Genomic DNA, 10,663 nt, shown 5'->3' on the forward strand with positions numbered 1-10,663 from the left:
TCTACCGTTGATCTTCATCTTATGGTAGCGCTCCATCTGCTTGGCGATGGACTAGCGTACGTGGTGGTCGTCATTTGGCGTCATGGTGGCGTTGATGGCGGAGGAGCCTGCCAAGGTTGGCACTTCAATCTGCTTGGAGATGGACCAGTGGAAGATGGCGGAGACGACACCTGTAAGTGCGTCAGACCGGTTTATGCCCCAGACCCGGTATGTGGCTAGGCTGGGGATTCCGGCTTTTGATGTTAGGTTTAGGTGAGTGGTCTGGGTAGTGGCCCAGCTAGCACCCCTTCATCATATGGATAGGAGTAGCAGCATAGATTGCCTAGATGGTGGATTCAGGCATATTGTTGTAACACTTTGTAAGGTCCTCGAGAATAATCAATAAAGTGGCCGTATGCATCTCCCAGATGCAGAGGCCGGGGGTCATCCTCCTTTTCTAAAAAAAATATGGATCTAGCGAACACACATGTTAGCAGCACATGGTTGATCGTTTCCTCCTCCTGGTCGCAAAGAGGGCAAGCGTCCTGATGCAGTAACCCTCTTCGTGCAAGTCTATCCGAGGTCCAGCACCGATCTCGTAGTGCTAGCCAAGTGAAGAACTTGCTGTTAGAGGGGGGGCCGGGATGTTCAGGTAAGCTCCGCCATAGGTGCCACCTCTCGGCCCCAAAACCCTGCCGCATAGGTCGACCTCACCAAGTAGCGTCCATTCGTCTCCCAGGACCATGCTATCGTATCAGGCACATCCACCTCCGGCTCCCACGTGTACACACACAGCCATAGGGATAAGAATTTCCTCAAGGCTTGCTCTCCAAGGTCCGGGCCGACATCCATAGCCCAAGAACCATCCTCAATGGCCGATGCCACATGCTTCATAAATCTGACGCGTCGAAGGATCATGCCGTATATAGTTGGTGCTATTTCGTGTACCCTCATCCCATTGATCCAACGGTCTTCCTGAAAAAGGGTGTTTCCTCCACAATGCGCAAAGTAATGGAAAATGGGGGAACCCGAACAACAGAAGCAAGCGTGAAATTCCTCAAGCTTCTCACCGGAACATATGGATCGAGTTACATGCACAGCGGCACATGCATGGTACCTACCGTACTACTAGTAGCAGACACGCGTTGGTACGTGCCGTGCGTTCCTCGCCCAGAACCAGAACCAGATCCAAGGGAGCACATGCACCAACTGTATTTGACTATTGAGCATTGCAACCTTTCAAGTACATGGTCGAGTTGCCCCGGACCCCCGCACCGGCCCGTGCCGTGCCGTGCGTGCCACGGTGACGCTCCGCCGTGGGAGGCCAAGGTGTTGCAAGGCGACCTCTCTCTCTAGCCCGCCAGCCACCAGGGCGGCGCATTGAATTCGGCGTGCGTGGAGCGGGGCCAGATCAATCCAATCTACGGGCCGGCTGGCTGGCTATAGTGTGATGTGTGGGCGCTGCACTGCATGCGTACGACGGCGTGCACGATCGATGGATCCATCCATCCCCACTCGGCGACGCCGTTCATACGCCTATGCATGTGGAATGTCTCTGCGTGCCGGATGGGTCATTGGATGTTGATGATTGAGCCCTATCTGTTCCGGTTTTATGGCCAGCGGAGCTTTTCCAAGCTTCCGATGTGCGCGTTCACAGTCTGTCTGGTGTCCGGCACCGGGCCGGCCGGGGTGACTAACGCCGATCGATCATGATGATCGGACGGGGCGATAACTCAAGATCCTGTAACTTGCTGGTAAACTGGACTGGGAAATGTCGGCGAGTTATTAGCGCCTTACGTACTGGAGTACAGGCAGCAGTAACTAGCTCCTCGGTTGAGGCGGTCGATCAACTGATATGTCGGCGTTGCTCAAAATTGTAGCTGCAACCGCTCTATGTACTGCCTGGCCAGGCACCTGTGCGCACACAAACGTAGCTCGACCCGCTTTGGTTCGCCCAAACAGCAAGCAACTGACGGGCTAGCTACATCGTCCTTGAGCTATACAAATACACGCACCGTCCAGACTGTACCCCAAACTGTGTGTTTGTCCGTATAAAAATCCGTAGTGCCCCTGCCGGCCGGTCTTTGCCTACGCTGTTCGCATAGTAGATTTCGCTTTTTTTGTTTTGAGAGAATCTTCGTATCTCGTAGTAGACACACTGATGGAGTGAGCAGCTTGCTTCACCAGCTAGCCCACGCACATTGCCCGCCGCCTCCAAGTAAATGCCGGACCTAACAGCGAGCGAGTGGCAAAAGGCCCAATCGGTGATTAATCTCCACCCTCTCTCTAGTGTCCAATCCAGCACCGGCGCTGCCCAACTCAACTCTCACCAGTCCCTATAAATAACGCGCAAGCATGGTAGCAGTACGCATGTCCACCGTGTGTTGTCGCGATCACAATCAATCTCGCTCGCTCCTTCCTTCTAGCAGCTCAGTCGGATCGTCACTGAGAAGGCACTTGGTGGTGCAATGGCGGGGAGCGCGTGCTGCTGGCGGTCGCTGGCCGTGGTGCTGGCGGTGGTGGGCGCGGCGGCGACGACGGCCGGGGCGGCGCCGCAGGTGCCGTGCTACTTCGTGTTCGGGGACTCGCTGGTGGACAACGGCAACAACAACGGCATCGTCTCGCTCGCGCGCTCCAACTACCCGCCCTACGGCGTCGACTTCGCCGGCGGGCCCACCGGACGCTTCTCCAACGGACTCACCACCGTCGACGTCATCTGTAAGCACCCAAAACTATACATACCACGTACGTACAAACACATTCCGAAACTACGTACAGCTCAGTCTTGCTCTGTCTTTTGCGTTGGGTGCAGCCAAGCTTCTGGGCTTCGACGACTTCATCCCCCCGTTCGCCGGTGCGACCAGCGACCAGCTCCTCACCGGCGTCAACTTCGCCTCCGCCGCCGCCGGCATCCGGGAAGAGACCGGGCAGCAGCTGGTACGCAGCACGCTACCGCATTCCGTACTCTAGCAGTCGCGAATGCCATGTCAATTCCTGATGAGATGCTTCTGGCTGCAGGGTGGACGCATCAGCTTCAGCGGGCAGGTGCAGAACTACCAGAGCGCGGTGGAGCAGCTGGTGAGCATCCTGGGGGACGAGGACGCGGCGGCGAACCGCCTGAGCCAGTGCATCTTCACCGTCGGCATGGGCAGCAACGACTACCTCAACAACTACTTCATGCCGGCCTTCTACGACACGGGGAGCCGCTACACGCCGGCGCAGTACGCCGACGACCTGGCGGCGCGCTACACGCAGCTCCTCCGCGCGCTCTACAGCTACGGGGCGCGCAAGGTGGCGCTCATCGGCGTGGGGCAGGTCGGGTGCAGCCCCAACGAGCTGGCCACGCAGAGCGCCAACGGCGTGGCCTGCGTCGACCGGATCAACGTCGCCGTCCGGATGTTCAACCAGCGGCTCGTCGGCATGGTCGACCAGTTCAACCGCCTCCTCCCCGGCGCGCACTTCACCTACATCAACATCGATGGCATCTTCTCCGACATCCTCCGGGCGCCCGGCGGCCATGGCCTGAAGGTGACCAACCGGGGCTGCTGCGGCGTGGGGCGGAACAACGGGCAGGTCACCTGCCTGCCGTTCCAGACGCCGTGCCCCAACCGCAACGAGTACCTCTTCTGGGACGCCTTCCACCCCACCGAGGCCGCCAACGTGCTCGTCGGCCAGCGGGCCTACGCCGCCCGGCTCGCCTCCGACGTGCACCCCGTCGACCTCCGCACCCTCGCACGCCTCTAGCCCGCTCCATCGGCGGAGGGAGGGACGGCGGCAGCCGCCGCCGTTGGTGTCGGTGAAAGATATGCACAATTCTGACTCTGCGGTGTACCAACACATACAAGATGATACGTTTGCGCCTGAATTTTGAAACTGTACCCTCTTACTCAGTTCACAGTGCCTCAGATCGGCAACCAACCATGTACTACGATTGTGCAGCAATTAGTATAATACTGTATAAACAACTGTCTTTGGCTGAGAAGAATAGCTACCGCAGTTCACAGAATTCATTAGTTTGCTGGGAGAATTTGGTCTGCAAAAAAATATGAATAGGAATGCAACAAGCTTGGGGCTTCGTATCACCACCACTGCCAAAATATCATGTGGAAAATAACAGATTTTCCCTACCAATGCTAGAAAATTTCACCTATGGCAGCACTGAAACTACCATCTAACCAAGATGAAAAGGCAGGGCTCTCGCCAATCGATCGATCGAAAACAAACTAACGACAATGGTTTCAACGTGAACAGTTGGGAAAATAACAGAACTTCTCTTTCAATGTTGGAAAACTCCATCTATCCCAGCTGAAACTACCATCTAACCAAGATGAAAAGGCAGAGATGCTGCCGATTGCTCGAGGACAAATACAATCTAACCTAAATGGAGGAGCATATTACGACAACAATAGGGAAGGGCTAGCGATATTACGGGAGAAACTGATGCAAGATGCCAGCTCCGTCCCATAAGATCATTTATCTGGTTTCAGGTTGGGCTTGGTACGAAGTTTCTTCAGGATTAGCTAGTCCGATGACGACGAAAAGACTCATTAACCCAGGGAATGGTTAAACTCTGCAGCTTCAGCACAGGTCGGTCTTCTTCGATGCACCTACTGCGCGAGCATCATTCTCCACTTCATGCTGTATGACCGACCGCGCAGGCCAGGAATCCACCTGGTCCAAGCTAGCACTAGCACATGGCTGGAGTATGTGCTTTGCTCCAGATTGCAACTTAACAGGTCTAGTACCCGCAGTACTGGAAGAATCTGTCAACGCCGAACGTGTATTTGCACCACTGGTTACAGCTCGAAGAATTGTTTCAGGTCCACTGAGACGAACTGGCATATCTCGGGGTTGCCCACCGTTGAGACGAACTGGCATATCTCGGGGTTGCCCACTGTTGAGACGAACTGGCATATCTCGGGGTTGCCCACCGTTGAGACGAACTGGCATATCTCGGGGCTGCCCACCTGGTCTGGATCCATAGATTTCTACCAGGAGTGGCGGCGGATTTAGGTCCTTTCGTACTGCTATGCAAGTTTTGTTTGGTGATGTCAATAACACATCATCCTTTTCTGCCGGTCCTTTGAAACTCTTGTTGATTTGCTTCGAACTCTCAAGACTCGATCTTGATGCTACTACAGTGGCCTGTTTCATGCTCCCCTTGTCTTCAAAGATCACACCACCTGGAGCATTACTTTTACCTGGTTCACGAGGAAGGGGAACTAATGGCCTGGATGCAGTAGATCCATGAGGCCGCACAGCTTCACTGCTAAAAACATGAGAAGAGACCATTGAAGGGGGCAATGGACGGAGTGAGGTAAACTTTGTTTGAGTTGTTGATGATGCAGCAGTGCTCTGAACAGAGTAGCCAGACATACAGTTGGATATTGGGGTCATTTGTGTCATGCTGCTGCTGTTTTCAGGGAAAAGGCTGAACTGAGATGACCCTGGTCTTGTTTCTGCAATGTTTTTGAACTTGTTCCATGGATCGTAAGATGGCTTTGTTGCAACACTAGCGGTACGACCGCAGTGCGCAGGACCAGGTTCTAGATGATTAGCAGTACTCTGAACTTGATTTGCCACAGCTGGTCGCTGATGCCCCAGCCTGACCTCATTGTACCTGCTCACTGGTTGCATAGACACCTTGTTTGGCACGGCTAGTTGAGGTTGACGACTCTGATTACTTTTGCTGAAACCAGGCCCTTGCTCAGCTGCTGGAACAGAAGAAAAACGTGATGCATATTCTGATGGTGGTCTTCCTCCATTCAAAATCCTAAATGTTGCAGCAGGATCAACCAAACCTTCATGAGACAATTGCGGAGAAACTTGTGTGCACATCCCTGGAAAGCAACGATCTTCAGCTCTGATTTGGTTACTAGAACATGGACCACAGTTTTCTAAACCCCCAATGCCGGTTCCAAGACTAACTGTTTTGCCCATTAGGCGCATCGTCGTTTCAGCAGCAGGTTGGATATTCTGCTTATAATTCTGTCTTGGGAAGCAGCTTTGCATCTCAAGTGACTTCAGCAATTGATCATCATGTCCCAGGAATTGAGCGCCCAAACATTGATCTGAACTCCCTTGCTGGTTCCTGCATGAATATATGCTGCTGGGAATTGCATGGTTATGCACTTCCACTCTTTCAGAGCTGGGACGCTGTCTGAAACCCATATTGAATGCAGTTGGCATTGTGGGGATAAGACGAGGGTCTGGCTGAATACCAAAATTAGCAACTGTAAAAAATGGCGGAGCTTCATGGTTGATTCTTAAATGGGCATAATCCAAGGAAGTACTAGGTGTGAAGAAAGTTGGAGATGTTGAAGGATGCAAAGAATCCTTCCTCAAGCATTGTGTTTTAAGCAGCTCATCGGGATTAAGGGTACCACCAGTTTGAACCCTGACAAATTCACCATGCGAATTAATAGGAAGACCCATATAGCCATCACTGTACATGTTCCTGCATGCAGATACACAGACTGTAGGTTGTGCATTTGTTGATTTGTTTGATCCTGTTGAGGTGTTTATATTGCTCACCACGTCATTACCAGATCTACGAACACTAGGATGAACTTCTGTCAAGTGGCAATTAGCAATCAACCTTTCCTGAAGAATTGTGCTTCTATTCCTATCCAATGCTTCTTTGAGAGAAGCAGCATAGCCAGAGCTGTAAGGATGTGGCAACGGAGTTCTCATAAGATATTCTGGTCTTTTGTCGACTGCTAAACCAGCAGGAACAGATGGTCCTCTTGGCATCATCTGACAGTTTTCTTCAGCTTGAAGCCCAATACCAAGACATAGGCCTTCTTGCAAACGGAAGTTAACGCCAGCAGACTTTTGAGCAAGCCCTTGACTAGGCAGGGCAGCTGAGCTCATGGAGCTCAAACGGTTGCCGTTGTCCCTCTTAGAAATCTCTATGCAATGATTCAGATACACAGGTTTGGTAAGTGGAACAGTATGGGAGGCACCAGTTGAACCTACCTTCTCAGATAAAGAGCTGCTATCCTGCTCAATAGTCCCTGATAAAGCATCTATCCGCTGATGCACCAACTGTGGCTCTTCTGTATTGCGCTGATCATTGACTACCTGAGAATTGTCTCTCTGGGACGGTTGCTGGGATGCCTGCACCACCTGTGATTGCTCCGTGTTATCTTCAGTTTGGGAGGCAGTCAACCCACATATGTCAGCTGTGTCCGAAAAAGTAACATGTTTTGATTTGAGAGAAGACTTTGACGGACACGTAACATCAGAGTTTTTCAGAAATGTGCCCTCTCCTGTTCCTAAGTGTTTCTTAAGAATGGTTTGAACTTCAGAACCATTCTCCATAGCCTTCTGATTAGGCAAAACTGACTTATTGCTTCCATTTATATTTTTCTTGTTCGGTAAAACTGAGACCTCTTGATTTTTCCTTTTCTTGCTAGGAGACTTTTTGAGCTTCCTCTTTCGTATGGCGTCTTGAAATAATTGAGAAATGCTAAGTGAGGTAGCGTTCGCATTTTCATTTTTCTCCTGAAAAGGAAAACATGACAGATCACCCTTCTAAGTGAGATAGCCTTCACATTTTAGAAAAGCAGTATAGCACATACAGAGTCCAATTGCAACATAATTAAGATGTCACCATGCAACTCAACTCAATATATATATATATTGACTGTACACTAATCATGTTTTACACTGCGACGTTTTGCGACACAGTTGAGTAGGTGGGTGTACCTACCAATGTGCATGATCCAAGTATGAACTTTGGCCATCTAGTGATTTATCAGGAAGGGAGCAAGAACAGAAGACTGCATGAGCAAGCACGGACCGACATACTGCTTATGGTAAGAGCACGTTAAACACAATCCACACCTATTCTTTACATGCAAATCATCAATACAAGCTTGTTTTTTTAGAGGAAAGCACCCGAAGGCATGTCAGACATGATTTATCTCAAGGGGAAAATTACAAGGACGAGAGCAGCCAACGCTGCACAAATAAAAACAACCACCAAAAGCACCTAATGAGCTCCAATTGCCTCATGGCATTTAAAGATTGCAATTGAAGCCCAAAACCCTAGCGACGGGACTAAGACAACGTCGATGGAACATCAGCAGGGCCACGCCCACACCCGAAGGCATGTCAGATCTGATTTATCTTAAGGGGACAATTACAAGGACGAGAGCAGCCAACGCTGCACAAATAAAAACAACCACCACAAGCACCTAATGAGCTCCAATTGCCTCATGGCATTTGAAGATTGCAATTGAAGGCCCAAACCCTAGCGACGGGACTAAGACAACGTCGATGGAACATCAGCAGGGCCACGCCCCAAGCTTGTTGGCGCTCCGACCCGGTGCCACCACTTGCGCATAGTCTGCATGACGAAAGCGAACCAACCATCCTGCACCAAGCAAAAGGAAGGTCCATCATCATCCTCAACCAGATCTGACAGAGCCACCAGTGCTGCTAACACTTCTAGCACACCTCCACTGACCAACAGAATACTGTTGCAACGAGAAAGCTACTAGAAGAAGATTACTGAGGCTGCCGCCGCGCCACCCATAGATGCCGAAGCGACGAAAGGACCAAACTGCAATGGATCTGGAGAAGAGAGGGGAAACCCTGGCCGCCTTTGTGTGGGGAGGAGACAGAAACTATCTGGTTGTTAGAGATTTGATGATGAAGGTTAATCCGCTCAATACAATCTTCCCGGCTAGCCATTGCGCTGGATCCACATTGTGCTGCTTGCAAGATCACTTCTCCCATGGCCGGAAATCGCTTCACAGAGCTCGGATAAATTTTATACATGCCGGAAAACCAGGCATATAAATCACTTCTCACAACAAACGCATTCCAATCAAAATCCAAGCAATGCAGATGCGAGCTTGGGGGGAGAAAAACCGCACCTTTTTCCTCGCAACAATGTCAGCCGGGGCCTTGTCCTTCTTGGACCCCTTCTTGGCCTGAGCCCCGGCCGGCTGCTTCCCCTTGTCGAGCTTCCTCTTCACCTTCCTCCCGTCGTCCCCGGCGACCCGCGGCACGGCGGCGAAGAGCTCGACGACGGAGCGCTTCCGGCGCATGGTCGCGTTCCTCCGCTCCTCCTCCCCGTCGTCCATGTCGTCCGCCAGCGCCGCCTCGTCCGCCCACCACCGGAACCGCCGCACCTCCATCGGCGGCAGCGTCTCCGGCGGCCCGCCCAGCGGCCAGCACCTCCCGCCCTCGTCCGCCGCGCCAGCCCGCGCCCGCGCCGCGTACCCCCTGCCGTTCAGAACACACATACGAAACAGAAACAGCAGCGTCAGAGCTCCGCCCCGCGGGCGCGCGGCGGCGGCGGCGCGCAATGCGGAGGAGGGAAAAGGAGTTCATGCGGTACCGGATCGAGAAGCACGGGCCGGCGCGGCCGCCGCCTGCAGTGGCGGCCATCGCGGGAGGGCTCCCTGGTCCGCTCGCCCGCTTTCACCCGGCTCTGTTCCCGGCGCACACGGCCATCCTCGGCGGTGGTTGTGAGAGGAGAGGGCTGGAGTGGAGCGACCGCGGGGGGAGACCCAATGAGCCGTGCGGCGGCCCAGGCGCGTGGTGCGGCGCAAGGGGGTGAGTAGAGGCCTAGGGCGCGGCCCGCGTGGGTTTTTGCCGCTTTTCCCGCAGCTCTGCTGCGACAAGTGACAGTGCGAGGGCGCGGCGCGCTCCGCGATTACTGTACGGCGCCGCGCCGGGCGGTGGGTATGGGTGTAAAAACAAGAGTAAAAAAAGCTTCGGCCTTCTTTGGTTCATAGGATAAAAATTTTATAGAAATAGGAAAATCATAGGAAGTGAGATGACATGCATCTCAATTCCTATAGAGGAAGAGATGTTATTTGGTGCATAGGATAGGAATTTTTCCATTGAGTCTAGGCTAATGTTTTTTTCCTCCAAAATGTAAAGGATTGAATCCTATCCTACATAGGAATAGGAATCCATTCCTACAAACCAAAGGGCTTCAAAGGAATTTTTCCTTTGCAAATCCTATCGTATAGAATTCCTATAAAATTCCTACAAACCAAAGGAGGCCTTCGTCCTTTGCCCTCTGGTGCTACTACTACTGTTTGCCGTCGGTGCTGCTGCTTGCCTGAGTCTGGGCTATTTTTCTTTTTTGCAACATAAAAGAGTTTTATTGCTTACTTAAGCAGGCATACAATCACGATACAACGTGTTCATTAGGAAAAAAGGAGTGTAATTAAGCCATAAACATCTTCTCCTAACACTTGTCGCCTGCTTCGCACATAAATGAGCCGCTTCATTAGCTTCTCTACTTACGAATTTCAGCCTAAAACTCTCAAATTGATCAGAAAGCTCCCTGATCTCTTGAAGAATGGCAGCTATCTCCGAACGATCGAAGGTATCTGACTCCCACAACTTAACAATAGCTTGAGCATCAGTTTCCACCTCAACTCTGCTGAAACCTCTCTCAATAGCCATTCGAACTCCATCTCGAATTGCTTCTGCTTCCATGGACTGTGAGCTAGCTGCAAAATTATACCAAAGGGCTTGTGCACGAAGTAATGCACCCTCCCTATCCCGAATAACCAGCCCAGTCGAACCTTGACAGGAAACATCATCAAAGGATGCATCTACATTAATCTTCATCACGCCTTCATCAGGTGGATTCCATTTTATTTGTTTTGATTGCTTCGGCTTGCTTAGTTTTCCAGCACTTGTTGAGTCCATT

At 51.9% G+C, this 10,663-nt stretch overlaps 2 protein-coding genes across 4 annotated transcripts; one reads left to right on the top strand and one right to left on the bottom strand.

Moving 5' to 3' along the window:
- The first annotated feature begins 2,353 nt into the window (after positions 1–2,353).
- LOC119349021 (GDSL esterase/lipase At5g45670-like) lies at positions 2,354–4,006 on the top strand. Its single transcript, XM_037617033.1, has 3 exons — positions 2,354–2,697; positions 2,792–2,916; positions 2,998–4,006. Exons 1-3 carry the CDS (start codon positions 2,448–2,450, stop codon positions 3,721–3,723), a joined length of 1,101 nt encoding a protein of 366 aa, XP_037472930.1. The 5' UTR covers positions 2,354–2,447; the 3' UTR covers positions 3,724–4,006.
- A 179-nt stretch (positions 4,007–4,185) lies between these two features.
- On the bottom strand, positions 4,186–9,532 carry LOC119349020. 3 transcript variants are annotated; one of them, XM_037617032.1, is made up of 4 exons: positions 9,332–9,532; positions 8,865–9,216; positions 4,902–7,485; positions 4,186–4,865 (listed from the first exon to the last, which is right to left on the bottom strand). In XM_037617032.1, the coding sequence occupies exons 1-4, from the start codon at positions 9,379–9,381 to the stop codon at positions 4,558–4,560; spliced, it is 3,294 nt and encodes a 1,097-aa protein (XP_037472929.1). In that variant the 5' UTR covers positions 9,382–9,532; the 3' UTR covers positions 4,186–4,557. The 3 variants fall into 3 exon arrangements, with proteins under 3 accessions (XP_037472929.1, XP_037472928.1, XP_037472927.1); XM_037617031.1 differs by having other exon boundaries at positions 4,186–4,859; positions 4,896–7,485; XM_037617030.1 differs by having other exon boundaries at positions 4,186–7,485; positions 9,332–9,531.
- Positions 9,533–10,663: the final 1,131 nt, after the last annotated feature.

The sequence above is a fragment of the Triticum dicoccoides genome, chromosome 1B (assembly GCF_002162155.2).
Source record: "Triticum dicoccoides isolate Atlit2015 ecotype Zavitan chromosome 1B, WEW_v2.0, whole genome shotgun sequence".
In the NCBI taxonomy this organism is placed as follows: domain Eukaryota; kingdom Viridiplantae; phylum Streptophyta; class Magnoliopsida; order Poales; family Poaceae; genus Triticum; species Triticum dicoccoides.

Bases quoted from the DNA above. Each gene is read 5' to 3' on its own strand.
- LOC119349020 (XM_037617030.1), bottom strand. From the start codon at position 9,381: ATGGCCGCCACTGCAGGCGGCGGCCGCGCCGGCCCGTGCTTCTCGATC. The intron at 9,217-9,331 runs GTACCGCATGAA...TCTGAACGGCAG, and splicing joins GGCCCGTGCTTCTCGATCCG to GGGGTACGCGGCGCGGGCGC. The intron at 7,486-8,864 runs GTGCGGTTTTTC...TTTCCTTTTCAG, and splicing joins ACATTGTTGCGAGGAAAAAG to GAGAAAAATGAAAATGCGAA.
- LOC119349021 (XM_037617033.1), top strand. From the start codon at position 2,448: ATGGCGGGGAGCGCGTGCTGCTGGCGGTCGCTGGCCGTGGTGCTGGCG. The intron at 2,698-2,791 runs GTAAGCACCCAA...CGTTGGGTGCAG, and splicing joins CACCACCGTCGACGTCATCT to CCAAGCTTCTGGGCTTCGAC. The intron at 2,917-2,997 runs GTACGCAGCACG...TTCTGGCTGCAG, and splicing joins AAGAGACCGGGCAGCAGCTG to GGTGGACGCATCAGCTTCAG.